Source organism: Asparagus officinalis, chromosome 8 (assembly GCF_001876935.1).
Source record: "Asparagus officinalis chromosome 8, Aspof.V1, whole genome shotgun sequence".
NCBI lineage: Eukaryota > Viridiplantae > Streptophyta > Magnoliopsida > Asparagales > Asparagaceae > Asparagus > Asparagus officinalis.
The window spans coordinates 25,488,623-25,510,796 of record NC_033801.1 but is presented as its reverse complement, the minus strand read 5'-3'; the positions used below and the strand labels follow the sequence as shown (position 1 = coordinate 25,510,796).

At 40.1% G+C, this 22,174-nt stretch overlaps 1 protein-coding gene across 1 annotated transcript; it reads left to right on the top strand.

The window, feature by feature from the left end:
• Positions 10,552 to 11,343, top strand: LOC109821651. The gene has a single exon (XM_020387822.1). It carries the CDS (start codon positions 10,616 to 10,618, stop codon positions 11,210 to 11,212), a length of 597 nt encoding a protein of 198 aa, XP_020243411.1. The 5' UTR covers positions 10,552 to 10,615; the 3' UTR covers positions 11,213 to 11,343.

Here is a 22,174-nt window from a genome sequence, read left to right as displayed (position 1 = left end):
AAAACATCAAATTTCAAGTATCTTATTTTTTTCATGTTTTGGGCTATTTTGTAACATATTCATTTACATATTTATATACATATTTATATACATTTCCCAAAGTTTCATTATTTTTGGGCTATTTATATACATTTACATATTTTTTTCATGTTTTGGGCTATTTTTCAAAAGTTTCATTATATTTATATACATATTTATATACATATTTATATACATGTTTTACAAAGTTTCCCAAAGTATCAAATTTCAATGATGATTTTTCACAAATGGGAAATGCAATTTGGAAAATTCTTTTTGTAACATATTCATTTACATATTTATATACATTTCCCAAAGTTTCATTATTTTTGGACTTCATTTGTTATTTTTAACATATTCTCAAAAGTCTCAAAAATTACTTTTAAAAACTAGTTTTTTGAATATGTTAGTTTTCGGTCGACCGAACCTGAGTTCATATGCTCACTGGGCGACAGAGAGTCTGTCGGTCGACCGGTCCGGTCGACCGATGAAATTTCTGGTCGACCAATGAAATTTTAGGTCGACCGACGAGAGCTTTTTCAGCTTCCAACGGCTAGTTTTCTTACCGTTGCTTGGGGCTGTTTTTGTCTTTTGACTTGGGATTTTTAGCTGAGGTTTTGGAGGATATAAATACTCTCTTTGATCTCAGTTTTCATCAATCTAAGAAGTTTTTAAAACAAGTTTTAAACAAGGGTTTAAAGTGTGTTTAAGGGTTTATTTTGTTTGTAAAGAAGTTTTCACAAGTGGAGGAGATCATCTTCTTGTTTGGGCTTCAATCTCCATCTCTCCATCTTGTTATTCAGAGAAGAATCTCTAAACTCATTTCTAGCTATTTATTATTTTGTTTATAATTTCTATATGCTAGATTTTAATTGAGTTTAGTTTTGATTTTGATTTCACTCATTGTTTACACACACCCACTTGAGCTTATTGTATTTGCATTCATAATATATTAGGGTTGTGAGAGTTGTAACATTGAGTGTGGGCTTTTATTGTGTTCTCATCCATATTAGAGAACAATTTATATTTGTTACATTGTGAGATTGTTAGGTTTTCGGTGAGCTAGAAACCGAGTGTGTTGTGAAGTTTTCGGTGAACTAGAAAACCGATTGTGAGGAGTGACGTTGATCGGTGAGCGTTGAAAACCGATACTGTGAGGTGTAAACGTTATTCGGGTGAACGTAGAAAACCCGGTTGTGATAGTGGATTTCTCCCCGGGAGTGGGGAGCGGAGACGTAGGACGGAAGGTCCGAACTTCGTGATCATATTGCTTGTTTGAGTTTGTCTTTGGCGTATTTATTTTTGCATTTATCTTATATCGCCAATTGTGCATTACTCATATATTTCATCCACTATCTTGTTTAGATTACTTACCCTTGTGTTGTTTATATATCCTTGCATATATCTCTATCATATAGGATATATCTCATTGTTCATATTGCTTATCCTAGCTTATATTTTTGTTGTATTTCATACTTGCTAGGATAACTTATTAATTAGTTTTTATTGGTATTTAATCGGATTAGATTAGCATAAGACCCTAATCACCCCCCCCCCTCTAGGGTCTAACACTTAATTGCCTAGATATCATCTACAAACATGGTTAGGCTGTTATTGACTGAAGATAAGACCAAATCACTCATTCTCATCCACATACCCTCATCCAGAGCCCTATAAATACAAGCCTAGGGCCTCCTTTCAGGAGGGGCGGAATATTATCAAGACGAGGAGGTGTTGCCAAATTGAGGAGTCAAAGAAGCACGAATTTTAGCAAGGGTTGATAGATCTTAGCGAGTTCTTCGGCATAAGGAAGGAGAGTTCTAAAGATCCAAAGCCTACTTCCCCTATGTTCTTAAGATCAGGCTTGGTCTTGATCTCCAAAAAAGTGCTGATTTTGCTTGGTCGATCTCTGTGCTTCAATCAAATACTCCATCGGTGAAGGCAAAACTCTGCCCAATTTTCCATCAACCGGATCCAGATCTAAGGCGGTTAACGGATATCAAAATCCCCAGCACAGGCAAAATCCCGCATAAGTAGAAGACTGATAAACGATCTCCCTGTGTTTGTTTTGACGAGAGTTGTAATTTTTATTTTCATTGTGTAAGAGTCTTATATCTCCCTGTGTTTGTTTTGACGAGAGTTGTAATTTTTATTTTCATTGTGTAAGAGTCTTATAAAAAGACTATCTTTTTTCGAGAGTTGTAATTTTTATTTTCATTGTGTAAGAGTCTTATAAAAAGACTATCTTTTTTTGTTTTCATTGTAATGATTGAAGTTGTAATGAATACCGCAATGAATGCATCAAATTTCGATGCAAACAAGGTCCAGCTTGGAGATACGTCGAGCCCGAGTATCCTCAGTAGGAGTGCTTTGTAGACATAGTAGAAGAAGAAGTCGAAGCCTAGTTTTTCTTTTATTAGTTGATGGTCCTAGTTTACTTTTGTAACACTTTCCTTTTCCGCTTGATCAGTGTATTTTTATATTTTCTAGTATTTCAGTTGGATTGTTTTGTATCAGAACATGTTGACTCGAATATTATGTCTAGGATGATATTTCATTTATATATGTATCATTTTGTTCTAAGTTATTTATTATATTCTCGATCGGGGATCTATGCCTTTGCTTTATATTGCTTTACGCTTAGCTATTAGATTAAGTAGAAGGTCTAGTACATTTCTCCTCTGCCTCTATGTTGATGATATGCTCATCATCTGTAGTGATTTGGGTATAGTAATATTTACCAAGAAATTTCTTTCAGCACAGTTTAGCATGAAGGACCTTAGAACTACGGATGTAATTCTCTGAATTAAAATCATATACTCTAAAGAGGCTATTAGATTGTCCCAATCTTATTATGGTGAGAGCATGCTAAGAAAGTATGGCTACTACGACATGTTAAAACTGTCAATATTGTATGATTATAACAAGAAGCTTCGACCGAACACTAAAAGACCAGTAGAGCAGCTAAGGTACTCAAAGATTATTGGGAGTCTTATGTACGCGATGAGCTGTACAAGACCAAATATAGTATTTTCTATAGGAATGCTTAGTATGTTCACAAGTAATCCTAAAAAGCTTTATTGGGATATTGTTTAGAGATTAATGAGATACTTAAAAGAAACTACAGGTCTAGGCCTATTCTACATTGGATACTCAGCTATAATCGAAGGCTATTCAGATACGAGCTCGTACTCAGAACCAGATGAGTGCAGATCTACTAGAGGTTTTGTCTTTACTATGGGTGGAGTAGTCGTCTCATGGAAGTCTAAGAAGTAGATTATAATTGCACAGTCATTGATTAAATCTGAGTTCTTCACACTCTGTGCTTGTTTCTGAAGCTGAGTGGCTCAGTTGTTTTCTCCGAGACCTTCAATTGACAGAATTGCAAGACGCAATTACTATCTATTGTGATAATCAGGCGGAGAGTGTTGTGGCAACAAACTCAATGTTCAATGAAAAGAAGCGGATCATTCGTCTGAAGTATGACTATTTGAGAGAACTCATTTGCCAATGAGTTATCTCTGTGATTGATGTCTGGTCTTCAGAGAATATGGGTGATCCTTTGACTAAGGGTCTGAAAAAGGACATAGTTGAAAGGACGTCTATTGGAATGAGTCTCAAAATTTTGTGAGTCTTACAAATACTTACTATGTACATCAAGTTATTAGTTTAAAGCTTATGCTACTAATGATAAGATAATTGGTTCAAAGTCAAAAAAGATTTGCAAAATTTAGTGAGTCTTATAAATACTTATCATTTACATCAAGTTTATTAGTTCAAAGCTTACGCTACTAATGATAAGATGATTGGTTTAAAAGTCAAGTAAGATTTGTAAGTGAAATCCTATCATGGTATAGAGGATGGTTGTTAAGCCTTAATGAGTTTAAAGCATTTCGAATGCGGGTTGTTGGATAGGTAACATGCCTAAAGGACTCACCGATGATCCTATTATGTAAAGGGGATGGCTGTTAAGCATTAATGAGTCCAAAGCATTTCTGATGCGGAGTATTAGATAGAAAACACGCCTAAAGGACTCACCTAAAATACTATCATGAGAGATGATGACTCTTAAGCCTTAATGAGTTCAAAGCATCTTGGATGCGGGATGTTTGATAGGAAACATGCATAGAGAACTCACCTATACCAGGGTGGAGATTTGGTCTTCTCCTATGGTGTCTTGTGAAAAGATACCTAGAGCCCTAGCAGAAACCAGGACATGTACAGGACCATAAATGTACAAGGTAAAGGCAAAGGCAAATATGGTTCAAATTGAAAACTACCACATATGAGTTTAATCTTATGTGATCGCTGGATTTTTAGACATGTGCTGGTTCAAGTCTCTGCGACACCATGCATTTATCTTTTATTTAGTTGGTCTAAGAGGGATTCAAGTCATTGCGACATCTATCTTATGCACAACGATTGAAACAACGACACTGTTACATGACACTAGTTTAAAAACTTGTGGGGGATTGTTGGATTTTTTGATCAAAATCGCTTTCTGAAAAATGAGTTTTCAAACTATGTATTTATTAGCTACTGGTATTTTTCAAAAATTCTTAGTAGCATAGTGGAAAGTTAAAGTTTTGGTGTTTCAAAAGGTCTTGTGTTCGAGGCTTGCTAACGACAAGCCAAGAATTATTTTTATTCGATTAATCCCTCATAAATTCTAGTGGGTCATGGGTCGTGGGTCGTGGGCCATCGGGCTGAGACGCTAAGTGGCGCTTTGTAAGGCGCACTTTGCACTTCACACGGAGGTATCGGGGTTAGGTGGCGCCACGCTGGTTGTCTCGCAGGCTGCCTCGCATTCGTATCTTGGGCAAGACTTGCGTTCACGAAAGGGAACTCGACCCTCGCGTTCAGACGTTTCTTCATGCAGCAGTTACAACAATTAAGTCATTTGCTGTTACAATCATAATTATCATTATGATTTGTAACAGTCAAATGACCCTTGAACTGACCTTAGAGGCCTATAAATAGAGCCCCTTGGAGCAGCTCTAAAATATACGAAAAACACATTTAAGTGTTTAAGTTGTTCTGTTGTTGCTGCAGAGTTTGAAAGCGTGCAAGCTTTAGTCTGTGCCCAAAGGAACAGAGCCCTGAACCGAAAGGCTATTACAGATCGAAAGATCATTGTCTTAACCGAAAGGTTTTTGAACCGAATGGTTTTAACAGATCAAGGAATTCTTTGCCTGAACCGAAAGTTTAACAGATGGAGGAGATCTTTGCCTTGACCGAAAGGTCTTATAGATCGAGGAGATCTTGACAGTACTTGGTCGGTGCACACCAGTGTACTGTACTGCTATTCCTGGAAGCAGTTTGGCCTTAGGATCCTTACACTGGAGTAGACCAAATATTTCTTTAAGCACAGTGTTTCATAAACGCACAACAGCTAAACTTGAAAAAGTTTTAAAATATAGCACTTCAGTTTTCTAATAGATTTATCTATTTTATTCTAGATTTAGCCACATGCGCCAACAAGCACCAACCATATTTTATGGCAATCGAGCGTATCACTTGGCGAGAGTGTGTTAGATTCAATTCCAATGCTTGTACATGATATCCTAATCCTTGTTATGAAGATGCATAGGTCACTTCTTAAATTGCGGAACGATAGTGATATTATTTCCAGCAAAATAGGTTTTTGCTCATTAAGATGTTTATGAGTAAAATAATTTTGTATTTTGTACATTTCATTATTAAATGGGGTGAAAGAAATTTCAATCGTCCGGGTTACAATAAACTGCCACCACAATAAACTAAAAGTCTGACGAAAGCAAAATCACCTTATATATGGACAAAAAAGAAGATGAGTTGGTAATGGATAAACATCGAAGAGACGCCGAGTAATACGCTACTGAATAGTCTTCGCAGCATATATAATCAGCAGCGCTATTTTTATATCATTGGAAAATTTGTTGCTCATTTATAACAAGAAAGACTGCAGATGGATTAATCGACCTGAGACACAATCAGGATCAAGAAAGACTCCGAATGATGGTGACGTTTCCCTTCATCAACTGCTAGAACTTGACCGAAAGGTCTTATAGATCGAGGAGATCTTGACAGTACTTGGTCGGTGCACACCAGTGTACTGTACTGCTATTCCTGGAAGCAGTTTGGCCTTAGGATCCTTACACTGGAGTAGACCAAATATTTCTTTAAGCACAGTGTTTCATAAACGCACAACAGCTAAACTTGAAAAAGTTTTAAAATATAGCACTTCAGTTTTCTAATAGATTTATCTATTTTATTCTAGATTTAGCCACATGCGCCAACAAGCACCAACCATATTTTATGGCAATCGAGCGTATCACTTGGCGAGAGTGTGTTAGATTCAATTCCAATGCTTGTACATGATATCCTAATCCTTGTTATGAAGATGCATAGGTCACTTCTTAAATTGCGGAACGATAGTGATATTATTTCCAGCAAAATAGGTTTTTGCTCATTAAGATGTTTATGAGTAAAATAATTTTGTATTTTGTACATTTCATTATTAAATGGGGTGAAAGAAATTTCAATCGTCCGGGTTACAATAAACTGCCACCACAATAAACTAAAAGTCTGACGAAAGCAAAATCACCTTATATATGGACAAAAAAGAAGATGAGTTGGTAATGGATAAACATCGAAGAGACGCCGAGTAATACGCTACTGAATAGTCTTCGCAGCATATATAATCAGCAGCGCTATTTTTATATCATTGGAAAATTTGTTGCTCATTTATAACAAGAAAGACTGCAGATGGATTAATCGACCTGAGACACAATCAGGATCAAGAAAGACTCCGAATGATGGTGACGTTTCCCTTCATCAACTGCTAGAACTTGTTTTTAATTGTTGTAGCTTTTTATGGTCAGTAACAATGAAAACAACTCTTACTGCATTGTAAAATTACAAAGATAAGCAAAGAATTGGGCTAGATAAGCTTCTTCATGTACAGAATACTCAATAGCTCCTAAATTGTTATTAAAGAAGTTTTGATTCTATCCAATTTTATGTGATCGATTGCAAGACAGATGATTTTTCTCTCTCTAGTAATCTTTAATTTTCGAAGTGCAAAAAGGATATCGTCCCGCAGTTGGTCTCATGGTATTTGGATTAAAGTCAAATTAGCCTCTTAACATTTATCAGACATTTCTGAAAGTCCTACCCCCAATGGTTTTAACCCATTAAACCATTATAGATTTTTTGGGTACTAGGGAAATCTGGGCGAGGCACGAGAAACCCCAATCGGAAATCTAAATTCGATCTCCAATCCCTACCAAGTTAACTCCGAGCATATGGATCCCACCTCTTATTCTCATACTTCAAATGAGACAGAGACAGGATTGAACCAGAGATATGGGGGTGTTGACAGGAAAAACTCTTTAAGGACCCAAAATATGGGACCAATAGGGGGAACAAGTGAGGTGTCCCCCTCCTATTGGATAATGAGTTGGCCATCATTAATGATGGCCAACTCATTATCCAATAGGAGGGGGACACCTCACTTGTCCCTTTTATTGGTCCCATATTTTGGGTCCCTGTAGCAAAGCTTGTGTTGACAGTATTACTGCTGCTTTTCCATGTCATCTTTGGTACCCGCGATGGGTGCTCTTTTTTCATAGACTATTAACTGCCCCGAGTGGTTCTCCCTATGTGAGAAGGGAGTAATGGTCTTAACAAATTTTTTTGAAGGGAAATTAATGATCCTCCTTCCTCCTAACTCCACGTAATTACTTACTTTCAATTGTCATTTTATTTTCTCAAAAAGCATTTATTTTCTCAAAAAGCAGCCCCCTTCCCTCTCTTTCAATTCACGTCTGCTTCATCAACCCAGTTGTTCTAATGGCTACATCTTCTAAGTCGATACGACGCAAGTAATCCTGGAGAAAGACGAAGAATGCCTTCTTTTATCATTTATCCTCAACAAAATGGACAAATTTTTAAAACCGTCCCCTTTAGGATTTTATTTGCAAAAAATGACCGGTTTTGAAAAAAATTGTAAAAACCGACCTGTTTTCAGCCCAGCGCTGAAAACAGGTCGGTTTCTGAAGTTTAATGCATTTTTAAACATCACGGGAGTTGAACTCCCGTGAACTTTAATTTGTTCATAAATCTTCACTGGAGTTCAACTCCCGTGAAGATTTATGACATTCTAAAACTCCACGGGAGTTGAACTCCGTGCGCCGCTGGTGCTCCCGACCGCTTCCGCCACCTTCGCCGACTCCACTCGTCGCTCAGATCTCCGACCGCCGATCTAGATCTGACATTCCATTTTTAAGGTAAATTCTTCCTTAAAAAATTTGTATTCTTAATTTTTTTTTGTATACTCTCAGTATTTCATGGTGATTAAAAGTAAAAAATTAGATTTTAGTATTTACTTATGAAATTTGTGAAGAAAAAATTAAAAAAAATTGTGTAATTAGTGGGGAAATTATCAATAATTGTTGAAATGAGTGTTACTACATATGCACGACATGAATTAGATTTTAGAATTTAATTGTGAATTATTTATGAATTTTGTGAAGAAAAATAAAATAATTTCGTGTAATATCAATTAGTAACAATCAATAATTACCTCGAAATAGTGTTACTACAAAATAAAATAATTTTGTGAAGAAAAATAATTTCGTGTAATATCAATTAGAGGTGAAAATATTAATTAATGTGAAAAATAGTGTTACTACAAAAATGTATAAATTAGTAACAATCAATAATTAAATAATTTCGTGTAATATTGATCTTGAATTTTTCACTCTACAGAGGTAACGATGAACGATCGAATTGTAATTCTCTGCTCTTATGATGGGAAGATTAATTACCTCGAAAATAATATGCCCGTATATGAAGGCCGCGCGACAAGACCGTTGTTCATAACAAAATCGTGTACTTTCAATGAGTTGGTTAATGAATTACACAAACTTACATTAACCAATTCACGTGAGTATTACCTCAGTGTGGTTTGCAATTATCCTGTTGTGGGGATCAGAACAAGTGGCATTCAAATATCAAGTGACTACGATATGAGTCTCATTCATGTCTTACACGACGAGAAGCGTTCGATCGAATTGTTCATTAAAAAACATCAGGTGGCATTGAGGCTAACATTGATGCGACCGTGCCTGAGATTCAGGATCAGGTAGCGTTAGGGCTCCTCAGCAGGATCAAGAAGACCATAGCACAGGTGTTTGATAAGACTCACGTCGACGAGTTCGCAGGCCGTGAGGACATGTCTCGATCATTTGGGCAGGCGTACACTCGGCGCCGACGGCCACGTGACGATGACGGTGGTACTTCGCATGCTGATGGAGCCGGCACTTCGCATGATGATGGAGCTGGCACTTCCGGCACTTCGCATGCTGATGAAGCCGACACTTCTCAGCCTCATACATAGCCAAATACTCAGATAGTCGAGGCTCATCAGCGCGGGGGGCGGGGAAGAGCGAGGGGGAGGGGGAAGAGAGGGAGAGGAAGAAGAGGAGCTATATTGGGTTGTATTTGAACTTATTTTGTTAAAATTTATAACTTGTATGAATTTTTAAATACTATATTTTTATGGATCAATTATAGCTCGATATGTGATCTTTTTGAGTATTGTTTGATTCGTGCGTGTTTAATTCATATATACATTGTAGTAATTATTGTCAACAGGTAAATAGTTGTATATATGAGTTAAATAGGTAAACGTATACAAAACATGCACAGCAGCCTGTGCATGATTTGTAAAACCTGCAACTTCACGGGAGTTCAACTCCCGTGAAGTTGCAGTCTAAATTTCCCAGAGAGAGATTCTCTGGGAAATTTAGCATGTAACTCCATGGGAGTTCAACTCCCGTGGAGTTTTAAACGCTGCAACAAACTCCACGGGTGTTGAACTCCCGTGGAGTTTATTCAACAAAATAATCTTCACGGGAGTTCAACTCACGTGAAGTTTAAAAGCGTACTAAACTTCACTCCCGTAAAGTTTCGTAAATTTTTTTTGAAAAACCGACCTGGTTTCAGCGACAGCGCTGAAACTAGGTCGATTTCTCTAAATAAAATGAAAAGAGATCGTTTTCTGCAATAAAATAGTAAAAGGGGTTGGTTTTGAAAATTTGTCCTCAACAAAATAGTGGTTTAAGCTATGTTTAGGCTGAGAGCCGCCGTGAGGACTCAATAAATCAGAAATAATATTTATATCAATACGGGTTAAAATATTAGGCTACGCCCTTTTCAAAACGTCAGATAAATGTTACAAATTGATCCGGCTTCGAGTCAAGTTTATAGAGACGAATGGCAACCACTTGTGATGGAGGTACATACGATAACTAGACAAATTTTTCCAAGAAAAATAAATATATATAATATTACACACGTATATTCAGCAGTACTATATACAATATAATATACCATACAGATTACACTACGATCCGTAGGACCAATTCAAAAGTCAAACCTCGCATTTTGAAAGTCAAACCTCCAGAAATATTGTATCCACAAGATGTGAGAAACTTCTCTAAATTGATCAAGTCCTCTACCAACAGCCCCTATATATATTTCCCACACCAGAACCAAACCAAACCATTAAAAAAACTAAATATTTCTTCAGCTTTCACATGCCATCACACAAATGTTCGTTTGCGGCTCATCAAACTTCGCTAACATGGACGATCACAGCGAGCCTCAACAGACATCGAAGAGGAAGCAAAACAAGAACCCTTATTCCTCAAGGGGGCTCGAAAAGTTCTCAATGGTGCTAAAAGAGTTGGAATCGAGAAGAGAGAAGATAATCGCGAGGACCGGGTCTCAGGGCGTAGCCTTGATCCGGTTCGTGTACGATAACTCTCAAGAGTGGATCCCGATCGTCGTCAGACCGAAGGAAACAATAATGGACGAGATGAAGAAGCTGCCTCCGCCGCCGCCGCCGCCCATGCAAGAGAAGGTTGGGAAGAAGGAGAGGAGGAAGGGGGGGTTACTGAAGGCCATGAGGGTGAGAGATGCGTATTTTTGGCCTTTGGTCATGGTGTTGATATTGGTTTGCTTGGTGATTTTTGGGAGGGTGTTTGCTATATGTTGCACTTGTATTTGGTGGTATCTGATGCCAACAATGAAGGAGAGGTGTGGCAATATTAAGAGGAAGGAGACTGGGAGGAGGAGATCGTGCGATAAGAAACTGGTGGTGACATCCCCTAGAGCAGCCCATGGGATTAGTGGGAAAAAAGGGTGATGATTAATCATGCATGTGAAGATTAATCATGTCTTCTTAGCACATGAGTATGTAAATTATTTTATGCTCGATCGTAAATTATCTATTTTCATGAGGGGTTTCATTGGGTATCAAACATTCCCCAAGCTCACGGCCTTTGTTTTGTAGATTCCTTTATTTTTTTTTTTTTTTTTTTTTTGTTTTTTTTTTTTTTTGGTTGGAGATACATCTTTTTGATTTGGTTTCTCCTTAATCGTCTGAACAGAGAAATGTTGAACGAGTCCATTCTTTACTTCAACTGATTTGGCTTTAGATCAGTAGTCAATTCTTCCTCCGTGGATCTGCTGTGTAGCTCAACACAACACGGTGTATTTGGTGGAAGCATCTAATTAATTACCGTTTTAGGCGTTGAACACGTGGATTCAGATTTCAGATCATCCTGCGTGTAATGACCACTTTCTGAACAATATTTGTCTGCTTTCTACTCAAGGGTTATGATTTATCTTAGTGTATATACGTTTGTAAACTATGCATTTCGTTGGGGATTAATCCCCAAGCTCAGACTCTTTTATGTGGTTATTTTATCTTTTGGGACCACTTTTCTGATTTGGTTTCTACTTCTGACGGTCTGATACAGTAGCTATTAAGTAATTCCGACAATGTTGAAGAAGTGCGCAATGCTCACTAGTCAACTCCTCTTGTGGATTTGTTTGAAACTTCAATCTGCGTTAGAAAGTGGAAACCAGCCTGCTGAAGCTTCTCAATGATCTGTTTTAGGGGGGGGGGGGGGGGGGATTTGATTCGAATCCTCATCAGATTAAAAAACCGAAGCAATAATTGTCATGGAAATAACTAGTATTATTTACAATCCACCACTTTGAGGTATATATGATGTAACAATTCAAGCCTGAGGTATGATGTAACTACATGGATGACCTAGTGACCATGAAGTCCGTTTATCCATATGGAGGACCCTGAGATTACTACTAGTAATTACACATGCGACCTTAAAGCCTAAAAGATAGAAAAACACTACAGACACACCATCTGCCACACCTCCGGTCACAGCCCTTCTCCCTTTACAGTGTAGGGGGGCCCACCTGAGATTTTTAAAAAAATCACAGGTGGGGCCTCCTGCACTGTAGAGGGAGAAGGGGTGTGACCGAAGGTGTGGCAGAGGGTGTGCCTGTAACGTCACCCTAAAAGATAAGCTACTCTCAAGATTACCATGTAATTACAATTAATGATCCTAGGGTCATCCATGCATGTACATAGCAAACTCCTAAGTCACCCGTGTAATTATATCAAACCTCAGGGCAGAATGTAATTAATCCAAATAACTACAGCTTATGAGAAATGTAATATTAGATATACTACGAGCGCAAAACTATATATCTCAGACATGTTATATTTTTTGCTAAAAGGAACTTATAGTTTTGATTTATATTCCGTTTAGAATGTAAATATAATGGATATATGACTATATGAGCTTCATAGAGTATGGTATAGAACATTCAAGAAAACCGAAAAAAAGAGAAAGAAAAGAAGGGCAAAATATTTGTACGATATATGGAATATTCCATAAAACAAAAGAGAAAGAGAGAGAGAGGGGAAAAAAAGAAAAACACGGAGGACACATCTTGTTAAATTATCTTTTTACCCTTCCAAGTATAGTAGAAAAAATGAGAACATGTTCACCGCACATCCAAATTTTAGATTACCAATCACTTGGTTTTTTATATAGGAGTACAGATATAGTACTATATATATGATATACTTGGAGCGGGTATCAAGCTAGCGCATGATATATAACTAGTAGTTCTAGAAGGTAGAACACGTGATGACGAGTAAATGAGGATTGGCCAACTTGACACAAAGGACACGCAACTTAACTAGCACGTCTTCTATGGTGAATCTAGAATACATGAATGTGCGGTTTTTCAACCGTCACTCTGAACAAATACTGAATAAAGACAAAAGCACGACAGAATAAATTATTAACGAGTATGTGCCTGATGGAAATCAACAGCAATTTAAAATATTCAGATTTGAAAAAAATATGGCTGCAATCTGAGAATTTTATGAAAAATGTACCAATTTGGTGGAAATGTGCTCCCAGGAATGATTCGACTGCTAAAAATATTATTGGCAAATTGAGATTTATGAGAAAATGTATTAAACAATGGGCACATTCAAGTCAAAATGTGCCTAATGTTGGAATAAGGTGTAGATCAAACCTCTATTCCGGCGAGGAGCTCCGACGAGCTTGAGGGATGGCGCAGGCAAAGCTGCAGGCGAACTCGAACTTGGCGTTTTCGACCATCGCGTTTGGGCGATTCTGACCTCGGCGTTTTTTGGCGATGCCGACCCTCGCATTCGAGCGCTCCGACCATCGCGTTTTGGAACTCCGACGTCCGCGTCTCAGGCACTCCGACCCTCGCGTCGGGCTTATCCGCTGGCGACAGGCTGTCGCCAGCCCATCGTATCCGCCTATAAAACCCCCTTTCGATGCCCTAGTTTGTGCTGCTTCCCTCCTCTGATTTCTCTCTGACGGCGGACACACCAAAACGCAGCAGCGTTTCTTTTACTCCAGCGGTTGGGATTTGAGATCCTGAGGGGAGATTTAAGAAGAGAGAGAGAGAGAGAGAATTAAAGAGGGGTTTTATTGTGGGACTTTCCTTATTCTCAAGTGAGAATTGAAAGGGTTTATTCCCTTTAATTATTAACACTGTAGCTACAGTATTCATTTGAGAAATCTCAGTTTTGAGAACTGCTCATATATTTGTAATTTCTTGTTTGATTAATAAAAAATTGACTGTGTGGCTCCCGAGGACGTAGGCAGTTGCCGAACCTCGTAAATCTTGGTGTACTTTTTCTATTATGCGTTTCTGTTGCATTAGGGGTTTCGGTGTTAAATTCCCAATAATTGGTATCAGAGCGTGAAACGATCTAGAGGAAGTCAGATTCAAGTTGGAGTCATGGCCGCAGATGAAGGAAAGCTGAGACTTGAAAAATTTGATGGAACAGATTTCGGATTCTGGAAAATGCAGATAGAGGATTATCTGTATCAGAAAAATCTGTATCAACCACTATCGGGGAAGAAGCCAGATTCTATGAAGGCAGATGAGTGGAACCTTCTAGATAGACAAGCCCTCAGAGTTATCAGATTGATGATGACTCGTAATGTTGCGTTCAACATAGCAAAGGAGAAGACCATGACAGGTCTTATGGCAGCTCTCTCAAATATGTATGAGAAGCCATCAGCCGCGAACAAAGTTCATTTGATGCGGCGGTTATTCAATCTGAAAATGGCAGAAGGCGCGTCAGTAGCACAACACCTCAATGAACTTAATACGGTTACAACCCAATTGAGTTTAGTTGAAATTGAGTTTGATGAAGAAGTTCGGGTGTTGATATTGTTGTCTTCCCTACCAGAGAGTTTGAACGCTACAGTCACAGCTGTGAGTTGCTCGTCGGGAAATAAGTTGAAGTTCGACGACGTTCGTGATTTGGTTCTCAGTGAGGAGATCCGACAGAGAGAGACGGGTGAAGCTACAACCTCTTTAGTATTGCATACAGAGTCAAGAGGTAAAAATTCAACCAGAGGAAACGGACGGAGCAAATCAAACTTCAGAGGTAGATCAAAGGACAGGAGGTCTAAGTCAAGGAATCCAAGCAACAGTTCGAAGGCTATCGAGTGTTGGAATTGTAGAAAGACCGGGCATTACAAGAATCAGTGTAAGAGTGCACAGAAAGAGAAGGAGGCGAAGGCAGAGGTGAATGTCACTTCCACTTCAGGAGGAGACGACGCATTGATATGCTCTTTGGAGAGAAAGGAGGAATCTTGGGTGTTAGATTCAAGAGGGTCGTTCCATGCTACCTCTCAGAAAGAATTCTTCGAGAAGTATACCCCCGGAAATCTTGGATACGTGTATCTTGGTGATGATCAATCATGTGCGGTTGTGGGAAAAGGCATGGTAAAAATTAAGTTGAACGGGTCAGTATGGGAGCTGAAGGATGTCAGGCATATTCCCGACCTGAGAAAGAATTTAATATCCGTAGGCCAGTTGGCTGGCGAAGGATATACCACGACCTTCCATGAAGATGATTGGAAGATCTCAAAGGGCGCAATGACGATTGCCCGAGGCAAGAAGACTGGTACCCTGTATATGACAGCAGGTGCACGTTGTTTGATCTCAGTTACAGCAGACAATGAGACTTCAAAGCTGTGGCACCAGAGACTCGGTCATATGATTGAGAAGAGGATGAAAATCATGCACACGAAGGAAAAACTCCCAGGACTGCAGTCAATGGAGATGAATTTGTGTGAAGAATGTATACTTGGAAAGCAGAAGAGAGTCAGCTTTCAGACAAGTGGCAGAACCCCCAGGAAAGAGAAGCTAGAGCTCGTTCACTCAGATATTTGGGGACCAACCACCACCGCGTCCATTGGTGGGAAACACTACTTCGTGACTTTTATTAATGATCACTCTCGGAAAGTATGGGTCTACTTTCTGAAGCATAAGTCAGAAGTATTTGAGGCTTTTAGGAGATGGAAAGCTATGGTCAAGAATGAGACCGGTCTGAGAATAAAGAAGCTCAGGACCGATAATGGCGGTGAATATGAAGACACCGGATTCAAGAAGTTCTGCTATGAGCACGGGATCATAATGGAGAGAACCGTGCCCGACACGCCTCAGCAAAATGGTGTAGTTGAGCGGATGAACCGAACGTTGACAGAGAGAGCCAGAAGCATTCAGATACAGTCAGGCCTACCAAAACAGTTCTGGGCAGAAGCGGTCAACACAGCAGCTTACTTGATCAACCGAGGTCCATCGGTTCCATTGGAGCACAGAATACCAGAGGAGGTATGGTGCGGAAAGGAGGTAAAACTCTCACATCTTAAAGTTTTCGGTTGTGTAGCTTACGTGCATATTAGTGATCAAGGCAGGAATAAGCTTGATCCCAAGTCAAAGAAATGCACTTTCATCGGCTATGGTGAAGATGAGTTCGGCTACCGCATTTGGGACAACGAAAACAAGAAAGTGATCCGTAGCAGAGATGCGATATTCAACGAGAAGGTGATGTACAAGGACATGCACAAGACAGATGACTCAGAGAGCGAGTCAATATTTGTGGATGCAGATGATGTCCCGAGTAACCTCTCGGAAGAACCCAATGCAGAGGGTCCTCAGCCAGAAGAGCCTGTTGGACAAGATGGTGCATAGGAGCTCGACGCACCAGCTCCGATATTAAGAATATCTTCTCGTCCTCCTGTACCCAACAGGAGATACATGAACTATCTGTTGTTGACAGATAGTGGGGAGCCTAAAAGCTTTGATGAAGCTTGTCAGTGTGGAGATACGAGCAAGTGGGAGCTTGCAATGAAAGATGAGATGAAGTCTCTCATTTCAAACCAGACGTGGGAACTAGCTGAGTTGCCCACGGGTAAGAAAGCACTCCACAACAAATGGGTGTACCGGGTGAAAGAGGAGCAAGATAGTTCTAGAAAATATAAGGCCCGGCTAGTTGTCAAAGGTTTTCAGCAGAAGGAAGGAATTGACTACACCGATATTTTCGCTCCCATGGTGAAGCTAAATACTATCAGGACTGTGATGAGTATTGTAGCAATTAAAGATCTTCATCTCGAGCAGTTAGACGTGAAGACGACGTTTCTTCACAGAGATCTAGAAGAGGAGATATACATGCACCAGCCAGAAGGTTTCTCAGAAGAAAAAAAGAAGAACCTGGTGTGCAGACTCAAGAAGAGCTTGTATGGCCTGAAATAAGCCCCAAGACAGTGGTACAAGAAGTTTGACGGCTTCATGCACAAGGAAGGTTTCCAGAAGTGCAACGCCGACCATTGTTGCTACTTCAAAAGATATCAGTCCAGCTATATCATCATACTGCTGTATGTTGATGATATGTTGGTTACAGGAGCAGATATGGAGGATATCAAGAGTTTGAAGCAGTAGTTGTCAAAAGAGTTTGACATGAAAGACTTGGGTCCAGCGAAGAAGATCATTGGAATGCAAATCACGAGAGACAAGAAGAAAGGGTTCTTGCGGTTGTCTCAGACGGAGTACATCAACCGTGTTTTGCAGAGATTCAACATGGGCGACGCCAAGCCTGTAAGCACACCCTTGGCCAGCCATTTTCGTCTATCGAAGGATTAGTCTCCTCAATCAGAAGAAGAGAAAGAGAGTATGGCTCAGGTTCCTTACGCCTCAGCTATCAGAAGTTTGATGTATGCAATGGTCTGTACAAGACCAGATATTGGCCATGCAGTGGGAGTGGTCAGCCTGTTTATGTCGAATCCAGGAAAAGCTCATTGGGAAGCGGTCAATTGATTTTGAGATATCCACGAGGCACCACACAGAAGTGTTTGCACTTTGGTAAGGGAGAGGTAGAAGTGCAAGGGTACGTAGATGTAGACTTCGGCGGTGAAGTTGATCACCGAAGAAGCACCACCGGCTATGTATTCACAGTCGGAACTACAGCTATTAGTTGGATGTCACAGGTACAAAAGATCGTTACCCTATCCACTACAGAAGATGAGTATGTTGCAGTGACTGAAGCCAGTAAAGAGATGATATGGCTTTAGGGCTTATTGACAGAGCTGGGATTCAAACAGGAGAAGAATGTTTTGCACAGTGATAGCCAGAGTGTGATACACTTGGCGAAGAACTCAGCATTTCATTCTAGAACGAAGCATATTGCTTCGGTACCACTTCATCAGATCTCTGTTGGAAGATGACGTGTTAAAACTAGAAAAGATTCCAGGAAGTAAGAATCCAGCAGATATGTTAACAAAGACGGTGACTGTTCAGAAACTGGAGTTGTGCGCAACTTCAGTTGGCCTTCATGCATAGATGATGAGGGCGGAGCCACACAGGAGAGGAGCTTGATGAGATAGCCTGTTGACGGCGGTTTGATCTCCAAGTGGGAGATTGTTGGAATAAGGTGTAGATCAAACCTCTATTCCGGCGAGGAGCTCCGACAAGCTTGAGGGATGGCGTAGGCAAAGCTGCAGGTGAACTCGAACTTGGCGTTTTCGACCATCGCGTTTGGGTGATTCTGACCTCGGCGTTTTTTGGCGATGCCGACCCTCGCGTTCGAACGCTCTGACCATCGCGTTTTGTAACTACGATGTCCGCGTCTTAGCACTCCGACCCTCGCGTCGGGCTTATCCGCTGGTGACAGGATGTCGCCAGCCCATCGTATCCGCCTATAAAACCCCCTTTCGATGCCCTAGTTTGTGCTGCTTCCCTCCTCGTCGCCAGCCCATCGTATCCGCCTATAAAACCCCCTTTCGATGCCCTAGTTTGTGCTGCTTCCCTCCTCCGATTTCTCTCTGGCGGCGGACACACCAAAACACAACAGCGTTTCTTTTTCTCCAGCGGTTGGGATTTGAGATCCTGAGGGGAGATTTAAGAAGAGAGAGAGAGAATTAAAGAGGGGTTTTATTGTGGGACTTTCTTTATTCTCAAGTGAGAATTGAAAGGGTTTATTCCCTTTAATTATTAACACTATAGCTACAGTGTACATTTGAGAAATCTCAGTTTTGAGAACTGCTCATATATTTATAAATTCTTGTTTGATTAATAAGAAATTGACTGTGTGGCTCCCGAGGACGTAGGCAGTTATCGAACCTCGTAAATCTTGGTGTACTTTTTCTATTCTGCGTTTCTGTTGCATTAGGGGTTTCAGTGTTAAATTCCCAACACCTAATAAATGTCAATTGGATTGGAACTATTTATTCCCTACAAATGACTGGGAGCCTAATGATATTGAAATTCCTTTTTCTGAAAAGGAAGTTCACAAAGCCATTTTTGATATGAATGGAGAAAAATCCCCTGGTCCTGATGGGTTTTCTGCTATGTTTTTCCAAGTCTTTTGGGAGGTTGTGAAATTGGATATTATGAGGCTTTTTGAGGAGTTTTATGAAGGAAAACTTGAAATTAATAGAATTAACTATGCTCATATTGTTCTTATTCAAAAAAAATGAAGCTAGTACAGTCAATGATTACAGGCCTATCAGTCTTTTAAATGTAGTTTACAAGATTATTACTAAGGTCTTGACCAATAGGCTGAATTCTAAGCTTGAGTGGCTTATAGATCCAATGCAATCTGGTTTTATTAAAAACAGATTTTTGCTTGATGGAGTTGTTGCAGCTCAAGAAATCATAGATGACTGCTTTCAAAATAATAAAAAGGGAGGAATTTTACTAAAACTGGACTTTGCAAAAGCTTATGATATGTTAGACAGCTGGAACTTCATTTTGGAGGTGTTGAAAGCTAAAAAATTTGGTGAAAAATGGATTAACTGGGTAAATATGTGCTTAAATAAAGGCATGTCAGCTATCAAAATCAATGATAAACCAAGGAAATGGATTATGTCCAAAAGAGGTGTTAGACAAGGAGACCCTTGTTTGCGTCGAAAATTGTTGTATTCATTGCGGTATTCATTACAACTTCGATCGTTACAATGAAAACAAAAAAAAGATTATCTTTTTATAAGACTTTTACACAATGAAAACAAAAGTTTACAACTCTCGTCAAAACAAACGCAGAGGACGTTTATCACCCGCTGCTTTGCGTGGGATCTTTGCCTGTGCCAGGGTTTATCCGTGGACCGCCTTAGATCTGGATCCGATTGATGGAAAATTCGGCAGAGTTTCGTCTTCGCCGAAGAAGTATTTGATTTGAAGCGTTGAAATCGACCAAGCGAAATCAGGGCTCTTCTCGAGATTAAGACAAAGCCTAATCTCAAGGGACGGACGGGAACGGGCGTCGGATCTCTCGAACTCTCTTTCTTTATGCCGAAGAGCTCGCCGAGATCTGTCAACCCTCGCTGAAATTCGTGCTCCTTTGATTCCACAATCCGGCAGCACCTCCTCGTCTTGATAATCAATCGCCCCTCAGAAATGAGCACCCGAGCTCGTATTTATAAGCTTCAGAAGCGGTTATTTGGATGAGAACAAGTGATTTGGCTCTATCTTCTGTTAATAACTGATTAACCATGCTAGGGGATGATATCAAGTCAGTTTGGATGCTCACGAACGACCAAATCCCAAGAAAAACCATCAAAAACCGAACTGGGGTCGAAACAGCGCGCGCAGGAAAAATCCGACTCGTGGTTACTGTAGCGCGGGTCGGGAAATTCCGACCCGCGGTTACTGTAGCGCGGGTCGGAAAATGTGGTATTTTGGTCATAACTCTTTCGTAAGATCTCCTATTAGGCTGATTCAAGATGCGTTGGAAAGCTAACGAAGAGATCTACAACTTTTATGTTTTGAGATTTTTCAGATTCAAATCGCAGCATAGTCAAAACTTCACTTCTTTGTGCGGTCAAATTACTGTAGCAGAATTCCGACTCGCTACTGTAGCAGAATTCCGACTCGCTACTGTAGCAGAATTCCGACTCACTACTGTAGCAGAATTCCGACCCGCTACTGTAGCAGAATTCCGACCCGCTACTGTAGCAGAATTCCGACCTGTGGGTACTGTAACAGCCTTAACTCACTCATCTGACCTCGGAATGAGGCGATTCAAGATACGTTGGAAAGCCGACGAGGAGATCTACAGGCTCCCATAATTGAATCATATGTGGAATAAATAGGACACGAGGGGTGCTCCGCCTTTTGTAAACGACGCGGGGCTCCCGATCATCTCTCGTTTCCATTATTCCGAAGTTCCGTTACTTCGTATGACCCATCGACTCACTTTATGTGTTTGTCGTTGTCAAACGAGCTCCTATGACTCTAATAGCGATGTTTATCATCTTTTCTCTGTCTCGAGCCGTGTGCGGACACCCATAGGTATTTTTAGACTCCTACAGATACCCCCTCCAAAGTATTTAAGACTCATTTTTTTATAGAGGAGTCTGGAATGCTTTGGATAAGATAGGTCATCTCCTCAATATCTGGTTGTAACTGAAATCCTTGGAGTCATCTTTTGCCTTATTTTGGCGAAATTGCTGATGCGTTGACCGGCATCGATCTTTACTGTAACGCGTTGACCGGCGTTAACACAGTTTATATTCGTACGTTTGCTGGAGTCTACACAGTTTAAGCTCTTAAGGCATTGGAGCGTGACGGTCCCGAATGTTGGGCTGCAAGACCAATTATTAAAGCTGATTCATCTGCACGTGTGGATTTGATCCTGAAGTTTGTTGGATGTTCAAGTCATGAGACCAACTAATGAAGCTGATACGTCAATGACTCGCATTTATAGAATTTTTGGCAAATTCTCAGCCATCAACGGGTTTGATAAGCCTTTACCGACTACCGTTTGAGTCAGGCTAACATGCAGATTGTTTAAGTCCGTTCCGCATGTAACGTTATGCTAAAAGAGTTAACTCTTTTAGTGCTACGAGTAACGTTATGCTAAAAGAGTTAACTCTTTTAGTGCTACGATATTGAATATGTAGACTTCGTCTTTCTCTTGTGAAAAGACTAAACAGCGACGTGTATCAGACGTAGACTTTAAGGTTTTTTGGCAAACCCTCAGCCTTCAACGGATTTGGCGTGCCTTTACCAATTACCATTTGAATCGGGCTTGCATGCGGATTGTTTAAGTCTGTTCCGCATGTGACGTTGTGCTAAAGGAATGAACTCCCTTAGACTTAATGCTACGATATTGAATACGTAGACTTCGCCATTGTTACGGGAATAGTCTACCCGGCAACGTGTGTTAGACGCTGACCTATCCCTACTTAGGCTTCGGGATAAAAGTCCCCAGATTAGAATTCTGGTGTCTTCTTCAATCGGTGAAAGACTAAACCGGCAACGCGTGTTAGGCGTTGACTTATCCCTACTCAGGATTCGGGATAAAATTCCCCATGCATAAAAGGCATGGATTTTTGCGTTATGAATAACGACCTGCCACAACGTCGAATATGTGGACTTTTGTCCTTTTCACGGCAAAAGACTAACCGGCAACGCGTGTTAGGCGCTGACTTATCCCTACTTAGGCTTCGGG